The following is a 20,970-nucleotide window of genomic DNA, read 5'->3' as shown; positions in this document are numbered from 1 at the left end:
TTTATATTCTTTAGATTAGATTTATTATGGAATGTTTTTTATAGTTGCCATTAATTAATTAAGATGTAATTATTTATTCGTCCTGGAATTTCCTGCTGCTATCCACTATCTGGGTTTTTTGTTATCAACCCTGTGATGTCATATAGCCTGTCTGTTTGCTCTCGTTTGTTTATTTTCCTGTTCTAATAAAAAAGTTTTTTTTTAAAACTTAGTGGGTATAGGGGAGGCCTCCCTAATAAAAAGAATTTGACTACAGCTTCAGCCAATGGAGAGAAATGTACTAGAGTTAATCGATGATGAAAAAGACAAACTTAACACTTTCTTACGAAGAGTAGCAATTGAGAAAGGGGAAACATCCAATACAACGCCGTCCATTACAACGCACTACCTTTACAACGCAACTGTTACAACGCAACTGCCTTTACATTGCATACCATTACAACGCATGCCATTACAACACATGTCACTACAACGCATACCCTACAACACATACTATTACAACGCATGCCATTACAACGCATTATAAGGTAAGTAATGGAGATTTTATAGTTTTAGGGTGGGTATGGGTTTTCGGGTACATTGGAATAATAATGTTTACCCCTACACTATCCAACACTTTCCCTACTGTGGCACTCAGTGGAGTGGGAATAGTAATTTTTACCCCTACACTATCCAACACTTACCCCACTGTTGCACTCACTGGAGTGGGAATAGTAATGTTTACCCCTACACTATCCAACACTTACCCTACTGTTGCCCTAAGAGTACTATGCGTTGTAATGGTATGCGTTGTAATGGAATGCGTTGTAATGGTAGTTTTAAAATATGCATTGTAATGGCATGCGTTGTAAAATCATGCGATGTAATGGTAGTTGCGATGTAAAAACTGCGCTGTAAAAGCATGCGTTGTAAATTGTTTGCATTGTAACGTCATGTATTCTTGAGAAAGTGCTTGGTGCTAGGCAGAGGCCAAGTTAAACCTCAAATGCAAAACCAACAGCTGATGGACAGAATGCAGAACAATGTCATACATTCATCCCAGTACAGAGATCTGGGCCTAAATCCATCGTTTTTTTGATCGCCATTCCAGTTTTGACCCAGCCATTAGCAAATCAGTCTTGACCCTGTGCCTCATGGGAACAGTCCAGTGCGAACTGCCAAGCCAGGTCCTCCCTGGACTGGAACCAAGCATCCTAGGACCGGTTTTGGGGTTTCACCCCTCTTCAGCCAGGATAGCTTGATTCCAGTGGCAGGGGAGAGCACGGGACCCACGTAGGGGCATACCCGTCCCACTCGGAGTGACAAATGCAAAACCAACAGTTGATGGACAGAATGCAGAACAATGTCATACATTCATCCCAGTACAGAGATCTGGGCCTAAATCCATCGTTTATTTGCTCACCATGCCATTCCAGTTTGGACCCAGCCATATGCAAATCAGTCTTGACCCTGTGCCTCATGGGAACAGTCCAGCGCGAACTGCCAAGCCAGGTCCTCCCTGGATTGGAAACAAGCATCCTAGGACCGGTTTTGGGGTTACACCCCTCTTCAGCCAGGATAGCTTGATTCCAGTGGCATGGAGAGCACGGGACCCCTTTGGTTTTGCTTTGTTCACCCTAAGATGGCAGGGTATGCCCAGACGTGGGTCCCTTGCTCACTTTGCCACTGGATTCAAGCTAGCCTGGCTGATGACTGCTGATTAGCCAGAAACCGGTCCCAGGATGCTTGTTTCCGGTCCAGGGAAGACATTGTTTGGCAGTTCGGGCTGGACTGTTCCCATGAGGCACAGGGTCAGACTGATTTGCATATGGCCATGTCTGAACTGGGGTGGCGGAGTAAGCTAAAGAATTATGATGGATTAAACCTAGATCAGTTGACTGGGGGTGAGTGCTTGCATTGGTCAACACTCCGTCCATCATCCCCTTTGGTTTTGCCAAGTTAAACCTCAATACAGAAGGCTAGGTCAAATTATCAAATCATATCCTTCTTACACGGGTTACTATTTCTATAAGATAAGGAATTTTGGAGTGAAACGACATCTTGAGCAAGCAAAGAGAGCCTCAGTTGGCTGCGATAGTAAGCCCACTTTGGCAGATGAAATAACCCCAAGCGTCCAGATGAGGGTGGGAGGTTAGCAAGGGCTGATAGCACCAACAATGCGGTAAAATAGAAACCTGTTATTATGGTTCTGCAATAATCAACCTGCACAATGGCTGGGGCAGTAGAAAGACAGAGAGATAGAGTGAGGTAAGTACCACAAACCTAGGTACTCCTCTTTACACAACAAATCAGTGCCAAAGAGTAGCTCGAAGAGATTGTCGGTGAGGAGGTTGAATACTGAGTTGGTGCTGGTTATAATGCATGAGAGAAGTGATCGAGGGAAGGAGCTAATGGAATTGTTGGAGGAGTGGCTGATAACTGTTTTAAAGGTGGCTAAGTTGGGTTCTGTTCAGGTGGCTGCAAGAAGGGAATTCCATACTTTTGGTGCTGCAGTGAAGACCCGATCTCAAAGGTGTTTCTTTTGAGCTCGGGGTGTGTGGTTGGCATAGTCCAGATAAACTATGTTATGTTAAGTGCATTTATTACGCGCACAGATACTCCGAGGAGTGTCCCGGCGCGGCCCAAGAGAAGACAAACTATAACCAAGCCTTAAGAGAAGAGGTGCGTTTTAAGCAGTTTTTTAAAGACACCAATGTCTTCCACAGTACGGAGCGAAAGGGGAGCGCATTCCAAGCGCGGCTTGCAAAAACGACCAGAGAAGCGCCCCCTAACCGATGACGCTGGAAGTCAGGAATCTTTATCAGCCTAAGGGATGAGGACCGCAAGGATCTCCCCGGCACATAAAACGAGAAGCGTTTCTGCAAATAGCCGGGGCCTTGCCCGTAGAGCGCGATGGGCTATGGTAAGAGATTTGAATGCCACACGTGCTTTGACCGGGAGCCAATGAAGGGAGCGACGGTAGCCATGCACGCTCTGCCTGTGACCCAGCCCACCCAGCAAGCGAGCAGCCGCATTCTGGGTCACTTCAAGCTTGTTGAGAGTATAGGCTGGGATCCCAGCATAGAAAGCATTGGCATAGTCCAGACGGGATAGAATAAGTGCCCGAACCACCGATTCCCTAGCCGCTTGAGGGAGAAGCGGAAGGAATCTTCTCAGAATTCTGAGGAGACCAAAACAGCAGCCTGTCAGACGCTTAACCTGACTGGAAAAAGAGAGATTACAGTCAAAGTAAACTCCCAAGTTCTTCACGGTCTGACTATTGGAAGCAGGCGAAGGGAACTCGGGAGGCCAGATTGACTCTCTAAACCCAAGGGAGAAGTCGCCGAACATCAGGACCTCGGATTTATCCTCATTACATTTTAATTGGGCCGTCGCCAGCCACTTAAAAACCGAGGAAAGGCACCTCTGCACAAGGGCCACCGAGGACCCCTGCTTATCCCAGGTAAACAGAAGTTGTGTGTCATCGGCATAGGCAATGACCTTAGCCCCCAGCCCTTCCGCTAGAACAACCAGTGGAGTAAGATAGATATTAAACAGGAGGGGGCTAAGGGAAGACCCCTGAGGGACCCCCGTGCCCACCCGAAGAGGAGACGAAGCCACCGGGGGTATCCAGAGTTGCTGGAGCCGGCCATCCAAGAATAACTTAATCCAAGCCCAGATAAACTAGATGCATAATATTGCAGGCGAGGTAGCGAGAAAGACTAATTCAGTGCTAGATGTTCAGAGATAGTCAGTGACGGCACTTGTCACACATTAAACTTATTACACATAAGGTGGCAAAATAATAGGAATTGCTGCTTAAACCCTCAAGGCATCACCTTCACAAATTATTGACTGTAGATATAATATTTAACTTGTCAAACTGAGAGATGTCCCTACACAAAATGTGTACAGTTGTTTTGTGAGCAATCATTTTATTCTATGCCACTTCAAGCCTTTATTTTTTGTAGATATCAGCTTAGAAAGCATTCCTACAAATTCCTCAACACAGTGGAAATCCCCTGGCTGCATCAAGCTGGAAGGGACCCCTCTCTGTTGACTCCCTTTGATGCCATTCATTAGGACATCCGGATTTTTTAGAAGGAAAAAACAATCCATGTTATCCCAGTCTCACAGCAGCTCCTACCCTACTACTGACACCTCTTTAATGTCAGTGCGTAGTTCCTGCATGGCATCCCTGAACCTGTAGAACTACATGGACTATGCCATTTTAAATCAACAATGAACAGATGGGCCCCAATTCACAAACAATACTCTCAAATCTACTCCCCGACAAGTATTCCTGGAAACAGGTGAAGGTGTAGGAATTTACATATATTTCCAGTAGTACCGCTCGAAAGCTGCGCCAGTCACAGGTTTCTATGCGTGCTATTAAGAATGCAAAGGGAGTAAAACTTTGCACTGGGAAAAAAGGTCTATTGTGCAAATGCACTTTTTTTCTCTGCAGAGAAAACATTTTTGCCTGTGGAGAAACCCCTTTTACCTAAATCCCAACAAAGTTTGAAGGCGTTCCATTTTCCTTTTTTCTTCTCTCGTTCCAAGTGATTTAAAACAGACCTTTGCTGGACTCCAACTATTTCTAGGGTGGGATAGGGTTAGAGAGGAGTGAATGGCCACAAATTCACACATTTCACAAACTCCCATGCTTAATTAGTACCGGTGACTCACGGAGGGCGCCATCTGCACTTATTTCACACAACAATAACTCGTTGCCACCTCAAGCCCTGTCCTAGCTGTGGCCTGTAAATTATTTACCATACAGGGCAGCTGGAAACAGCAGATTCCTTCTTCTATAGCCACAACATTGGAAACAGGACAGTCAATACACTGACCATTCACCATTCAAAGTAGTGCCAGTCCCTCTTCTTCCACAAACAAAGAATGAAGTAAAACAAGGAGTCCAGCTGGTTTCGTTGGAATGGAGGTGGGGGGGGGGGGGTGGAGAGGGGGTTACCTGTTGCTCACCAGCTCGGCAGGCTGATTGTACAGTAAACAGGTGGGCCTGACAGAAGTGGTAGTAGGTTACGGGCTGGACTGGCAGTAAAGCTAAAGGCAAGGCCTGCCCCTCTGGCTTGCACCGCCTCATCAGACAATGTTTGCAGACCGCCCCCTATAATTTTACAAAGTAAGCACTCCTTAAATCAAACCACATCATGATCTGCCCACTCCACCCCCACAACTCACCTCGGGCTTACTACTCTGTAATTCAACATAGGTGTGTTATACAATTACACAGTAGTGGAGCCTTTACAACTTCTCCAGTACATGATGGAACCAACACATCAGGCCATTTGTATCTGTAAACTCAACGTTTAGCGGGGCGATGGCTTTGTGAATGGGACCCATGGTGTTCACCTTTAGTTTGCCCTAACACTTACTGTGAAACTGTAACACTTTCGCACACTTTGCTGTACGACTAAGGAAGGAATACATTTCAAGCGCTATAACTCTTGCGATAACTTTCATCTCCGCAGCGGGCTCAGAATATACACTAAATGTTGACACGTGTCTGAACAACAAAATTCCTCGTTAAAGTGTTTCTCCAACCCAAAAGGTGCTAATGTGGCTCCCTGTAGACAGATGATGCGGGCGGCGCCATATCTATATTATTTGGTGTTCAGTGCTTTGAGGACCTAGCTTCAAGGTGTAACAGAGCACTCTGCTGCAAACACTGAGTGCAGAAGGAACCTATCAGGACGCGGGGCTTTGAATGTTTGGATGTGTGGGGTCCGGTTGATATGTATTACAGAAACGTGAGAGAGCGTGGAGTGAAAATAGCACACTTCAGTTAAATTTTTAGTAACACGTGTTTATGTAACATTATATATAGTCACAATTTCATGCATAGGGAAACGTGGTGTTTTGCTCACAACCACAGAATTTGTGGTTCTGACCCAAAGCCTAGATCAAACCAGAAGGCTGATGTTTGTAGGGCCATGGTCTGGAACGGATCCTCATTTCTTCCAAAGGAGGATTTCCCTCAGGGCCCCGCCTGCTATATGGAATATGTATGCGTCAAGGAGGACCCCCCTGATTGCCAGATGAGTACTTCTATATATGCATGGTTGCAGGCCCCACAAAAATGCAACATTTCACAGTGGTCGAGAGCAGGTTCTGACGGGCAACCATGAAATGAGCTGCTCCTAAAATGGTGGCCTATATTTGTACCATCGCACTCATGGGGCTTTGGGAGGGGGGCAAGAAGGATCATTTGACTCTTCACCCCCCTTCCCACAAGCTGTCACAGTCATGGAATCGAAACCACATTCCTAATCCAAATACTGGTTCTCTGGCGCAGAGGACCTTTTATAATGAGCAGCCCTGATGAGCTGCCCACCAGCGCGGAGGAGCGTCGCCGTGCCTTGTGCGCGAGCGGCAGGCAAACATACAAAAATAAAATGTCCTAATAATGCCATATTATTCTGCCACCAGCTCGCGCTGTGTACAGCGCGAGCGTGAGGAAGGGGGTAGGGCTGAATCCTGCTATTGCAGGATTACTGCTGCCCCTTTCAGTGCACATATTGGGTTGGCCGGCTGGCTACCTACGGCCAGCCCAACATGCGCACTGTAGACCCAGCAATCCGGCAGGCACAGGCCCCCGGCCTCAAAATGAGTACTGGGAAAGCCTGCTCCACCAATCCTGATGAGAGCAGCTCCAGGATTGGTTGGATTCGTGTTCCACTGAGCAGGAAGGTAGTCCTTCAATTCCTGCTCACGGAACACCGTGGAGAAGCACGGCATATATGGTATGTTAGACGGTATCGTGCCTCACCATATTTTTTAGACAGTATCCGCCACTGTGTCAGGGCAGAAAATACTGGCTACAAACATATCAGTGGTTTGCAAAGAGACTAAGGGAGATATGGGCAAATTAGCTGAATTTGTTGTTATGTATCAACCTCATGCCTCTACCTCGGAATACTGGGAGTGCAGGGGGTTGGTAAATGCAGTATACAGGGGGTCAAATCGAGCAGCATTTCCATTCTTATGCAGGATTGCACAACTGAAACCCTCTTTCATTATTTGTTGGTGTCTAGTGTAAAATAACAATCAAGTATCCAAATGAAATTTAGCATTTTCATTAAACGTCCTCACATCTCTAGTCAGGTGTGCCCAGTGTTAATGAAATAGGAGGAACCATACTGGCATTTTTATCCTTCAATAATTCCACTGCCAAATGAGCTTCACTGCACTGCATACGCACAATTAAAAAGCGCATTCTTCAGTAACATTAGATTTGCACACATATGACAAGATGTGAAAGGACAAGAACAATCAATGATATGCATCAACTTGCCAACGCTGCCTCTGTTATATCATGCCCCTCAATGTCATCTCAGAGTGCATTCAATCATGTGATTTCTTTCTCATTCAGAAGCATGACTAAACAAGCATTTACAATGGAATCGGTCTCGCATTTGCGAAAGTTAGAGCAACTGGCTTTGTAAATGAAAATGTTTTTTACTTATGTTCTTTTGTTTGGAGTGGAGTGATCATTTAGAAACTGAGAGTTAGAGTTATTGGTGTTGTAAATGTAAATTGTTTTACGTATGTATTGTGCAGTGGATGTATGGGGTGGGCAGTGGAATTATGTGGATACTAATTAGATGGAATTTAGTGTATCGAAATTATGTGGAGTGGAATTATGTGCTATGGAGAGTAATTACTGGGTATGGTATTTTGTGCTGTGGAGTGTTATGAAGTGGAGTTAAATTATGTTGTGTGCTGTTGAATTTTGTGGTGTGATGTGGATTGTATGTATGTTGTGCATTATGTAATTGTATTGTTGATTTGTATTATGTGGTTTTTTGTTGAATTATGTGGCGTAGAATGGAAAAGTGTTGAGTTGATTTGTGTGGCATTGAACTGTGTGGCACTGAGTGACATTATGCTGATTGGGATTATGTGGCATGGTGTGGAGTGGGTATATGTGGATTGTTGCTATGTGGAATAGATTGGTTCTATGTGGGATCTATTTATGTGGTAGTGATTAGAAAGTTTTTATGTGGATTTAAACTATATTATGCTGAAAGGCATTATGTGTGGTGTAATTATGCTCGATGGGTTTGAATTGTGTGCTGGTGAATTGTGTGATGTTGTGTGTCACAGTAAATATCAAGTAATGAAGGAAGGGTGGGTTTGAAGGAAGGATATAGGGAGGAATGGTAGAAGAGATGGCGGAAGAGAGAGTAAAAGAAGGTGGGAGGTTAGGGTGGGTGTGAGGGAATGAAGTAGGGTGGAAGAGACAGTGAAAGAGAAGAAAAGGGAGGAAAGTTGGGAGGAAGGGAGAGAGGAGGTTTAAAGAAGAAAGAAAATCAAAGGAATTTGTGAGAGAAAAGAAGTAATTAGTAAACAAGAAAGAAAGGGAACATGAGCGGAAGAGAGTCGGGTAGGGATGATGTAAATAATGAAGAGAAGTAAAGAGAAGAGAAGGGAAGGAGGTAAGGAAAAGTGAAAGGAGTGAAGGAAGGGAAAGAGAGAGGAAAGAAGAGACTGCAAGGAAGGAGTACCTGATGGAAGGAAGGACTTAAGGCGGTAGCGTGTGGATTCAGTGGAGAAAAATGAAAGTGAAAAGAGGGCTAGATGATTGAATGAAAGAAAGGCAGGAAGGGAGTGGAGGCAGGAGACCAGTAATGCCATGATCATTGGCAAAATATCTGTGATACATGCCTGTGGTAGGATGGGGTAGTCTTTTTCAGCTTCAAATGGCAACAATTTAATATGTATATGATTAGAATTAAACGTCTATCAGCACAGTCTGCTCCCACTGTATAGTGAAAAGTAATGTTTTGTTATTTAAAAAATAAATAGGTACAGTGAAATATGTCCCAGCTGTATAGATAATATTGCAGCCTCTGCTGTTTGCACAGTATGGAAGTTGCAGTTGTATGCAGGCATCTATTATATATCCATAGTATGGAAGCTTCCTAGCTATGAGTGTTCGTGGAAGCTAACTTCTCCCATGTTGTGTGTAACTCCACCTGACTGTAGGATGTGACAGGTAGCTTGGAAACTGTATACCCAGCCAGGCTTAGGTAAAGGGTCTGACTGTCTGTCAGCTGCTATCCATGACGAAGGAGGATAAACAGAGTATAATTGAAGGAAGTTCGCTGGATAGCCTTTAGACATGTATGTAAAAAGTGCATTGTCATGGCCATATCATTGACATCACCATCAGTATGTGCAGCAATAATTCCAGTTCCCATAGCTTGCACTGATGTTGGTGTAACCTTAAATCTACATTTGCAACACCTGAGAAGGGAAAAAAGCTACATTTGCACCAACTGAGCAATTGAAAAATGACATTTCATACCAGTGAATTAGTCTAGTTGTGAAAGCAAAAATGACAACGGTGCTAAAGCGCTGTATTTATTCTGGAAATGCAAGTTGTACAGCATCATTCGGCATCAGTATTCATAGGCCACAAGAGGGTGCTGAAGACAATTGCATGCTTTTTAATCATAATTACGTAACATCCCGATCTGCCGACTTTGGAACAGGGGAACCAGATTTGAGTCTTGGCCTTGCCACCCCGTGCCTACAAAATAAAGAAACAACGAGCGACGGGGGTAGGTGATACTCTAGGGGAGTACGGGGAGATAAAGGGAATGGTCAAAAGATGTAATTGGAACAAACAAAATTAAACACAGAAATAAAATTACAGCAGGTCTTGCAGACAGCGCATGAGCGCTGCCAAGGCTTGACCTAAAAAAAAAGGGCACATATCACTACATTAGCTAATGTGACTTTTCAGGGTCATGAAGCTTCTTTTTGGAAAACACGAAACATCATACCTTCTGTGTGGTTGATTTACTATGGAAGAAAATTTGTGTAAAATGATATTACTTGCAAGTAATTTCATCACTCCTCATCGAGTAGTTCATCTTCTCAGTCAGACACCATGTTGTGCTACTTCTCGTTGATGAAAATACAAAACTACAACGCTCCTTTCTACTCATAAAAGGACAACCCACCTAGAAACCGCCCTGTAATATTCAAAGTTCCCTCCAGATGTAGCACACAATTGCTTAATCGCATCGAGGTGGACAGTGGGTCCTAGACTAGCATGAGGAAGAAGGGAATTACTGGTAAGTAATTGAAATGTTACTCCTTCGTCCACTTCATCATTCCAGTCATTACGTTTTGAGGAATACCAAAGCAATATAAAGCAATTCAGGCAGCAGAACACATGATTTACAATAAACAAATGAAACTTTAATCACTGTAACACCAGTGAAAGCTTTACTTAGTACATGTGGAAAATAAGCCATTCTATGTCACCAGAGAAATAATTCTGGATCCTACATCATAATTTCCATAATGTAAGCAGCCAGGACCTTCACCCGGGATGGTAGACCTAACTCAGAATCCTCCAGGATAAGGCAAGTGATTCTACGCCTACGCTCTGGTAAATGAACCAACATTTGCAAAGGAAGGAATCTACTCTTCTGAAGGAAGCCACCCCCTCTAGGTGAATCAAGAGAGCTCTTCTCACATCTAGATAGTACAGAGTCTTCATTCTATTGGTGATAAAAGAAGCCCTTGTCTTAACATCATCCCATCAGGAATAACCCTTATGAAAAGAAGATCTACAAGAAAGGAACCCCAATTCTCCAAACCTCTTGGGAGAAGTTATGGCCATTAGCAAACACATGTCTATGTTAAAAAGTAAGGAGAACCCAATCAAAATGTTCAAAAGTATATCTTGAAGAGCGGACAAAACCAATTACAAATCCCAATTACGAACCATGTTCCTCACCCTAGGATAAGAGTGAGAAAAACTCTGATGTAACCTGGTAACATAAAGCAGGCAAGGACCCACCCCTCTCAAGGGTCCTCTAAAAGCCTTAATGGCAGCCCGTTGAAGTCTGAGGTACTAACTGCCAAAACCAACGCAAACCCCTGTTTGCGTTAGTTTTATCTTGCTGCAATTAACTTTGATTCCAGGAGTTGGGTTGACCTGGCTAGTGACAACTGTTGCATCGGCTTCCATTTGTGTTGGTTGTTGGCTTAGGTTCACAGCGGTAGGCCATTCTGAAGTTGGTGAGGAAAACCTTTCGTACTATCTACATTGCTGTACACTTATTGGTATCTAGTAATGGTGCTAATTATATTCATGTTGTATTCACTTAGTGCGCACCTAGCCTCAATGAGAACACCAGACTGTAATAATACTATTTTGAAAGACTGGCAGAACCACATTCTGGGGAGTGGAACCGATTGTCATCAGTCTTGACAGGGAGCATTTCCAAATCTTGACAAGCATTTACCATACGTGATGAACACCTTAATCTGGTGTAATTTATATCTCCCAATTTGTAATTACGGCCTAGTGGTTTGTTGTGTTTAATTAAGACAGGTTCAAAATGAGGTACTGTATTTTATACTAATAAAATAGATATTTCTACTGGAAAGTGTACAGTACTTCCAAACATTGATCAATCTCTAACAAAAATGAAGGAACTTCTATTTAATTAACACTAAGAAGTGATTTTGTCCAATATGCTATTCACAAAAGAATTATTGAGTTTTAAGAGCTAGGTGGTTCTAATGGTGATCAATATAATTTATTAAAAACAGACCCATGTATTTGGTGTTCTGGCTAATTATCATTTTGTAATCATGTAAGAAATTGAGTTACTAGTTGACGGGGTGCAATCCTTCTCAAGAAACAACCATAATTCTTCTCCGGGTGAAGTTACAAGCAATCCTAAATTAACTTATGCTCAACCCTTGGATAACTTGGCACAGAGCAGCCAGGCTTAACTTAGAATCAATGTGTAAAGTATTTGTGCAACACTTCAAACAGTAGCCCACTGAAAACACACCACAAAAGGAGCCCACAACAGACTTAAAAACATCTAGCTTTTTTTTAAACAAATAACACAATACCAAAACAAAAAAAATCCAGAGATATGTAGGGTTAAAGGTTTTAATACAAATAGCTCACAAAAGACACAAGCACCAACTGTAGATATCTGGTGGCACTGGACCGGGTCAAAGTCACAAGTGCAGGCCCAACGCGATGGAGGGCGGAATGGCTACAGGTACCCAGTTGCGCCTGTTGAACAAAACCTTCAATCTTGGTTTGCAGAGCATTGTGACATTCCGCTTCAAAGATGCGTCATGCAGCCGAAGCGATGCATTCGGCTCCAAGATGTGACGAGGCTGCAATGCGAGGTCCAGCATCGTCATCAAGGATCCCATCGACAACAGTTTGCAATGCAAAGTCCAGCATTGAGGAACTGAAGGGGCAATGCGTTGGTTACGAGAAGCTGCGAGGCTGCGATGCAGAGTCCGGCGTCGAAGCTGTCCCTGACGAGCGATGCAAGGGCCTGCACCGCGGATGTTTCACGCAGTGGTGGTTCTGATGAGACTGCGGAGGAGATGTGGGTCCTTGCAACAGGTCCAATCAACGCAGCAGTGATTTTTTTTGATTTTTTTTAAACCTTTATTAACCGCAGTTGCATCATTTTACAATGTACGTTCACTAACCAAAGTGTCGGATCAGCGAAACAAAACACACATGTCCAGATGGTGAGACACAGCCATTCAGCCGGCAACCCGGAGGTCCGGCGGCGATATACAGGTGGACATTTGTATAGGAATCAGGTGCGTACATTGGTTAAAAGTGGGTCTATGGTGCTTTTCTGTGTTTTGTCGTGGTGCATCTAAAGCGCATTACCTGCAATAAAAGATGGCGCTGTGTTCCAGCCCACATTGCGGCGCCTTCGGTTGTCACCCAGGCCCGCAGGGGGAGTCGCATAAGGCACCGAGTTTACCCCCAAATGCCAAGGTCTCCAGGCAGCGGAGCACTGGTGTCCTGTTCATGGTGCAGGCTGGAGCGCGACAAGGAGGTTACAGTATAGCTCACAAAGACATATATGTCAGCGTTGATACCCAACGAGCCCAGTGTGCAGCTTCGCAGTTCAGCTCTATATGCGCGGTGCGTGGCGCGCCATCGTCCCCCTAGCGGCGTGCTCCCCAAGCCGCCGAGTGCCTGAGTGTGTCTGGTATGCAACGTTGCGCGCTTCGAGTGGGATCGTTCCGCGTTTTCCGGGCGTGACCGCCACCCGCGCGTAGTGCGCGCCATTGCTGCCTCATCAGTATTATTCAGGGCACGTTAGGTAGGGCAGCTCCTCGGGGGCGCCGGATAGCACTCCCAGCAATTGTTTTCTGTGGTTGGATAGGGATGCGGTCAGGGAGCATAACCAACAACCAAACTGCTCCCTGTGTGTGTGGTGCGATGGGAGGGATCAGGATTAGGGTCATAAACTCGGGTGGGGTCCAGGGTAAGGGGGGGAGGGGGTGGGAGGAGATCATTCTGCGTTAGAGTAGGAGAGGACAGCAGCTGCCAAGTGGGGCACAGCTGGGCCACATGAGAGGCGCACTAAGCAGCAGGTCGGAGGGGGGGGGAGGGGGGGAGAGAGGAGGCTGTCAGAAAGGCCGAGAGCCCGCAGCGCCTGTGTCCGCGGTCTTTTTCCCGTATGGATAAGGCGTTCCTCTGTGCCTAGGAGGGAGCTTCTGAGTAGGGTGGAGTGATCTTATCATATCTTCCCATTTGAGCCCGTATCCGGGTACTGTGCGCGCTGCTTCAGGCTGCGGCAGCAGCAATCCCCGCGCGCGCGCCATTGTCGCACCGCAAATGATGCCCGGCAGTAGTCTCCCGTAGGGCAAAAAATGAGAGGCGCTAGGGGGCAAGCAGAGGGGGCCGGGAGCCAACTCTGTCTTGATCTCAGGGACGTCGCCACCCAGCCAGCAAGGCTGCGACGTCCTCCAAAGACTCAGGTTATCCCTTGGTCCCGGCAGGCCACCTGAAAGGCTGTGAGGAGGTCGTCCCAAAGCCGGGCGATGGGGAACTTCCGGAGCCCTGCAGTTTCCTCACGGAGTAGTACCGCACTCTCCGCCTGCGCCCAGTTAACGAAGTAGGCCTTCCAATGTTTGATGTGCGGGGGGATCGCTGCCTTCCAATGTTTGGTGAGCAAGCGTTTGGCCGTTATGAGGCCCATGTCCCAAAAGCGCGCCTGTGCTTTGTTTGCTTTTGTGCGCTTATATAAGCCTAATATGCATGCATAACGCAGCAGTGATGATGTGGAAATTCTGCACGGGGTTGCGCCGTGCGGCAGATGAGATGCAGCAGTTTTGCTGGATCCACAGAGACTGGCAGAGCACTGTAGGTCCACTTCTAAGGGGCCAGGACTGGGGTGGCACAACTTGGCACGGTAGACTCAGAGATGGAAGAGTCCAGATGTTGGGTTCAAGTTTGTTGGAGCATCTGTCCCTGAGGCTTAGTCAGGTGACCAGCCAACTGGACCTTGGAGTCACTTTGGGGTCCCGGGTTCAACAGATGCCGGTCCAGTCCTTCTCACCCAGGCAAAAGGGCAGGTGGCAGCAGGGCAGCAGTCCTCCAGAAGTGTGACAGTTCTTTCAGCAGCACATCAGTTCTTCTTTCTGGCAGAGTATCCACAGGCCCAGAAATGGTGTCTGAGGTCCCAATATGTATACCCAGTTGTGCCTTTGAAGTGGAGGGGAGAAGCTTCTAGAGGTTCTCCTATGAAGTCCCCAGGCATTCTGCCTTACCTGTCCTGACTGCAGACTAACTACAGGGGGTAAACAGCCTTCTCCACAGGGACACCATCTATTCAAGTGTAAGTAGGGCTGTGCTCAGCTCCACCCTCTCATCCTGCCAGTGATGGCCCATCCAGGTACACCTAAACTCTTTATTGTACATGCTACAGGTATTAAATGGCTGAGGTAGGATAATGCTAACCTTCTATAAGTGGCATTTTCAGAATTGTCATTTCAAATCCGACTTTACCATAAGTTAGGATTTTTGATTACAATTCCAAAGACACCACGCATGAACTGGTACCTGGCTCCCATTTTGAAATTACAGCTTATTAAATGTAATACTGTAACTCAAATGTTATCCTATTGGTCAGCTAGCCATTGCAGTAGTGAAAAACGAATTTGAGAGTTTTTAACTACCAAGACATATAAAATCTAAAATTATATGTCCTGCAATTTAAATACACTGAAGCCTGCCCGCTGGGCTGTCCAGGGCCTACTCTAAGGGTGACTTGTGCATACTAAAAAGGAAGTTTTAGGGACTGTCAAAAGGTTTATTTTGCCAGTTCGACATGACAGTTTAAAAACTGCACACACCGGTTGCAATGGCATGCTTGAGACATGTTTAAAGTGCTACTTAAGAGGCGGGTACAATAAGTCCTGCGGGCATTTAATTTACAGGCCCTGGGTACATGTAGTACCACTTTACTAGGGTCTTATAAGTAAATTAAATATGCCAATAGGAGATAGGCTAATGTTACCAAGTTTTAAGGAGTGGGCAAATGCACTTTAGCAAATGGAGGAGGAAGGCAAAATTTGGGGGGGTAGACCACCCTAAGGCTGACGGGTCTAACAAATCATATTGGAAGAATGATTGTGGAAGATGATTTAGGAGGGATAAATACGTCTCAAGGTGAAATTATCAAACATGGGGGGAGAAAAGATTGGCGTTTACTACAACTGAGTGGTCTGCTCATGGATGATTAAGGATTGCACTATCAGATCAGATACAATCAGACTTAAAACGGGTATGGCCTAGCCATTTCAGAGCACTGATTAAACTAGCGTACACAAGAGGATGAAATGACAGAAAAGGGAACGTTTACCATATGAGGTAATCAATTCTTTTTTAAATGTGCATAATAACACTTGGCAAATGTTCCATCTCAGCTTGCTTACCTCCTCTGGAGCTGTTGGCCCACAGTTGCCAATCAGGTGGGTCTTCCAAGTCGGAACGCTTCCTCTTTTTTGCTGGTGTTGACAGAGGGCTACAAAAAGCAAAGTTGAATATGTAACTCGCAAATATGCACAACACCTGCTCATAAATCAGGCTGGTCTATATACATGGCTCAGAGAGGCCCTCATTGTGGCCCCAGTTTATGTTTTGTCATGCAAGTCAAATTATTTGTGTTGCTAATAACACTGCAGGGGCAATGTAATGTATAAGGGCCTGTTTTTAACAAAGTTATGCGCCTTAATATTTCACTAAAAGAGTAGTAATTCGACATAAAATAGGAAATTTGTATGACAAAATTTGACCAGACTGCCCGCAAGTACAAGGCCTATAAACGTTATAATCACTTGAATGACAAGAGAATGGACTAAAAACGCGATTCTTGTGGTTTTTTTTGCTCCATATCTTTTATCACGTTATTAGAAATCAACAAAACCACCTAAAATGTCTGTGGAGAAAGAAAGAGAAGAAAACGCGCATAACCATGCCAGTGACAGTCAAGGGGAACAACCATCAGCCCAGACACCAAGGGAACTCAATCATGCCAAGGAGAAAAGGTGGAAAAAAGTGCGAGAAAAGAGAACCTCAGCCAAAATGGATGCAACTGACTAGCACAATCAGTAGGAAAGGGTGGGTTAAACCCAGGGAGCAGTGTTGCATTCTGACTTGGGGGATCATTTAGACCATGGATGGAAGCGCACCAGCTCGTCTGGTCAGTGGAGACCCTGGCCTCCGTTTCTCTGGAGGAGGACTCCCTACCATAATTAGAAATTCCGCCTGTGGGGCACCTCCTTGTCAAAAGTACAGCTTAAGTGGAGTGAACTGCAGTGTTTTGTTCAGCCTGCTTGGCATTTCGTTTTTCTTTTTCAGAAACAAACTTTCAAATTAGGATTTATTTGTAAAGAAGAAAAACTCAATGTTCCTGACGCTCATGGATGCACTGTGCAAAGGGAGCACAGTGGGATCCTGGCCTGATCTGCCATACTTTAGTTTAAGTTAGGTAGTCCTTCTGTTTGTCTCCCCATCCTATAATCTAAAGAGGATAGCTTATCTTGACCCCTCCTCCTGCACAGAACATGGATGATGTTAAAATGCTATCGTTTTTAAAGTGCAGTAGCTGCACCCAAAGAGATGCATATTGCCCTCGACGTAGATTTCTGCAATATTGATTAAAAACATTGGAACATATGTGGATGGCAAATGCTTACCATTCACTAGCTGTGTGCCTGTTCATACCTTTAGCTGGTCATAAAAGTATTATTTTGTAATGATGGCAGTTCCAAGATGAAGAATGAACGCTGCCCACAAAAGAGGGTCTTATCTCCAATGTGTTCGTACTTAACAGCTCTTTGTGCTCTGTACCATCTGGAGGGAATACACAGGGTTTCCTGCCACAACATGCACCCGGAGCCCTTTCTAAGATTACACTTAATCATTTTATTTGATTTAGGCCACATTTCTTCTGTCTCCCTATCAATCAAGTTCTGCATTTCAAATCCTCCCATAACAAACCTTTAAGTTGGCCATGCAAGCCCTATTTTACGTATAGACTAAGGAAATGCGCTGCTGACCATGCTGCCTAAAGGCTTTCTAGTTCCTGTCAAAGCAGTTCTCCAGTTGGCAGTCCATACGGTCTCTAATGCAAACAGATCTCAGTGGATCACACAAGTCCTGTCCTCACTAACAAAGCCATTCCTTGTAGAGTTGCTCTACTTTAAAAACATCGCATGCACAGAGATGCATTTGAGCAAACCTGAATGCTCATCTCAAAACGCTAGCCTCTGCGAAACGCAGAACTACGTTAAGACGTCAAACTCACCTCCAGCTCTACACCGCCAGACTCCAAAAGTCTTCCATTCTGACATAATCATAGTCTGGAAATGCTCCGCGGATCTGGAATGCTCTACTGAGATATATCTGACAGGCCACATCATTCATAGTTCTCATGCAGAACGTATACACTGGACAACAAAGCCATAGTCAAGACAGACCACAGTGAGACTGGTCTGAAATTGGTAAAGGAGTTAAAGAATGCTACTTCTTTCACCCTCCTTGTTGGACTTGTATGCACAATACTAAGCCTGGGCAAAGCACTACGCTACGCTCGCGTAGTTTGCGAAGTTCGCGCTACTTCGCACTACGCGAATTGCACGTAGCACAGTGCGAACACGCGTAGCGTAGTGTTGCGTAGTGCTGCGGTCATTTTTTGCTTTGCTCGCGGTCCTCAACGTCAAGTTGGCGACCGCGAGCAAGCAAAATGACATCCCGGCGAGACTTTTTCCTTGTTCGCGATCAGCAACATCAAGTTGGCGATCGCGAGCATGGAAAATAAACCTCACGGCGAGATTCCCAACGCGAGGAGGTCTGGTTTCTCATTGCGAGTGGTCGCGTATGCTCGCGACCGCTCGCGATGAGAAACTACCAGTTCGCGTTCAGAACGCTGCCGCTCGAGTAAAAATCTACTCGAGCAGCAGAAAACTACAGCTCGCACTGTGCAAGATGCCATTTTCAATGATTGCACAGTACCGGTTGCTTGTCCGCACTGTGCAATCATTGAAAACGACATCTGGCACAGTGCGAACATGGTACTACGCAGTTTGCGAAGCGCTACGCGTAGCTCGCGTAGTGCGAACTGCACTTTGCGTAGCTTCGCGAAGTGCTACTTCGCGAACTACGCCCAGGGTTACACAATACACAATGGGAGAAACGAGTCTGAACGAGGAGAGTGGATTCAAAATTTGCATAAGAAATATCAACAGCCATAAGCATTCTGATGACACTTCTCTCATCTCCGAAAGTCAAGAAGACCAGAGAACTTTATAATGAAAGTCAAAGAGCATATAGAGACAGCATAAGTGATGATAACCGGTGCAGCAACCAACTTTAAAGTTGATGGTAAAAACTAAGAGCCTGATTACGAGATCCTTGCAATATTCCGACCCATGCGTAAACTCCTGAAGGTATTTAAACGCATACAATAATTATCGGATGCGTTAAATAACTAATCCTTCACTAAATTTTGGCAGGTCAGACCTGCCGCAATTTAACAGGGTAAAACATATGGTATTTCCCGTTTCATGCAGATTTTGGTGTCTTAAACACCAAAGTCCACAATTTATTCCCCATGAACTCATAATAGGTGTTATTTATCGCACCTGAAAAATAACATACCCCGTGGTATTGTTATTTATCAGGGGCAATAAATAACTACTTAGCTCTTAATCATGCCCTTAGAAGTGTTGGACAGCATCTGTCTTCTGGGATCAACCATCAATAATAAAGGTTCCAGCTGTGAAGCTATAGTGACAGATCTGCGATGAAAGATTTGTATACGATTTTATAATGCACTGATGCACTACAAGAGCTAGATTCAGAAATGTGCAAGCGATGGTAACGGCACTGCATGGGTATGAATGTTGGGCAGTGAAGAAACAGGACAGTAAGAACATAGATGTTTCTGGATTGTGGTAGTGAATGAGACATTCAATAATATCATGGGCAGCCATTAAAACAAACACACTTTTCCTTGATCATTTCAGGCCAGAACCTTTAGTCGAAGTACAGCAGACCATGGGAGGTCTGTAGTGCTCACAAAAGTTGAAGGAAGATGAGGACTATCAACACGATGGATTGACTCAATCAGGAAATCAATGAACCAGGGACGTAATACGGGTCCGCGGCCCCCACGGTGTGGGTGGAGGGCAGGTACCCTCACTCTGTAGGGGGGCCCTCATCCACTTTTGAAGAAGTTTTGCAAAGGCTGCAGGACAAAACACAGGAGCTGCTCCCTGAATGAAGACTGCTGTACCATGTGGGATATCCCAGCACAGTGGAACACTCATAACAAACTTGCAAAATAAATTATTGTTGCTGGTGGAGAAGGCTCCCAACGGAAAGGCGCCTCCAAGTTTCTTGAAGGCAGTGAAAAAGGCAAATGAGAAAAGCGGACACTTATGTGGCATAGGTGAGAGGGAGAAAGAGGCAGGAGAGAAGTGTGAGAATTGAGGTGATAAAGAACAAGTTAGAGAGAAAAGTGAAGATATGTGGGAAACGTGAGAAAAAGACAGATGAGAGAGGAGACCGATATGAGACAGAAAAAAAGGCAAGAGATAGCTGCCAGAGACTGAGAATAAAGGTGATAAAGAAGCAGGCAAGTGAGAAAGGAACGGTGTAGAGAGGCAGAGAAGAGACAGGTGTGTGAAACACCACAGAGAGAGATAGAAGGGGAAGCCAGTGAAAGTGGTAAAAAGGAGACTGAGAGGAGAAAAAGAAATAGCTGAGAGTGAGAGACAGAGAGTGAGATGGGGTTGGTAAAGAGATAGCAAAGTTATAAAGAACAACTAAGGATGACAGTATGGAGGAGGCAGATGTGAGAGAAGTAGGCAGACAGGTGAGGGACAGCTATAGATAGAAGGGAAGAGAAGTGATAGAACTAGAAGAGAGAGATAATTTAAACACAGCTGAGAGATATAGAAGGAGACATTTGTGTGAGAGAGGTGATAAAGACATAGAGGCTGGTGGGAAAGAGGCACCAAAAAGAAGAACTACCGCCCCATCTCGCTCCTCCCGTTTCCTGCCAAAGTCATCGAGAAGACCGTCAACAGACAGCTAGCCGCCTTCCTCGAGACCAACGGATCCCTTGACCACTCGCAATCCGGCTTCCGAGCCAACCACAGCACGGAGACCGCCCTCATCGCAGCCACAGACGACATCAGATCCCTAATGGACAACAGGGAAACTGCGGCCCTGGATGTTTGACGTTACAACGCACACTATTACAACGCATGCACTTACAACGCATTTTTTACAACGCATAATCCATTACAACGCATGACATTACAACGCATGACACTACAACGCATTTTAAAAAAATACCTTTACAACGCACTACCATTACAACGCATACTACCTTTACAACGCATACCATTACAACGCATAATATTAAATTACATTTAAGGTAAGTATTAGATAGTATAGGGGTAAAAATTACTATTCTAACTCCAGGGGGTGCAACAGTAGGGTAAGTGTTTGATAGTGTAGGGGTAAAAATTACTATTCTAACTCCAGGGGGTGCAACAGTAGGGTAAGTGTTGGATAGTGTAGGGGTAAAAATTACTATTCTAACTCCAGGGGGTGCAACAGTAGGGTAAGTGTTGGATAGTGTAGGG

At 45.1% G+C, this 20,970-nt stretch overlaps 1 protein-coding gene across 2 annotated transcripts in view; it reads right to left on the bottom strand.

Moving 5' to 3' along the window:
* MYRFL (myelin regulatory factor like) overlaps window positions 1-20,970 on the bottom strand; it is an 872,690-nt gene that overhangs the window by 537,855 nt on the left and 313,865 nt on the right. For both annotated transcript variants that reach the window (XM_085652512.1, XM_085652513.1), the window contains exon 5: window positions 15,748-15,836. In XM_085652512.1, coding sequence (XP_085508638.1) covers window positions 15,748-15,836 — 89 coding nt within the window. The remainder of the gene's footprint in view (window positions 1-15,747; window positions 15,837-20,970) is intronic.

This window comes from Triturus cristatus, chromosome 4_1 (genome assembly GCF_964204655.1).
Source record: "Triturus cristatus chromosome 4_1, aTriCri1.1, whole genome shotgun sequence".
Taxonomy (NCBI): domain Eukaryota; kingdom Metazoa; phylum Chordata; class Amphibia; order Caudata; family Salamandridae; genus Triturus; species Triturus cristatus.
Note: the sequence above shows the minus strand (reverse complement) of the source record. Positions and strands in the feature narration are given on the sequence as shown.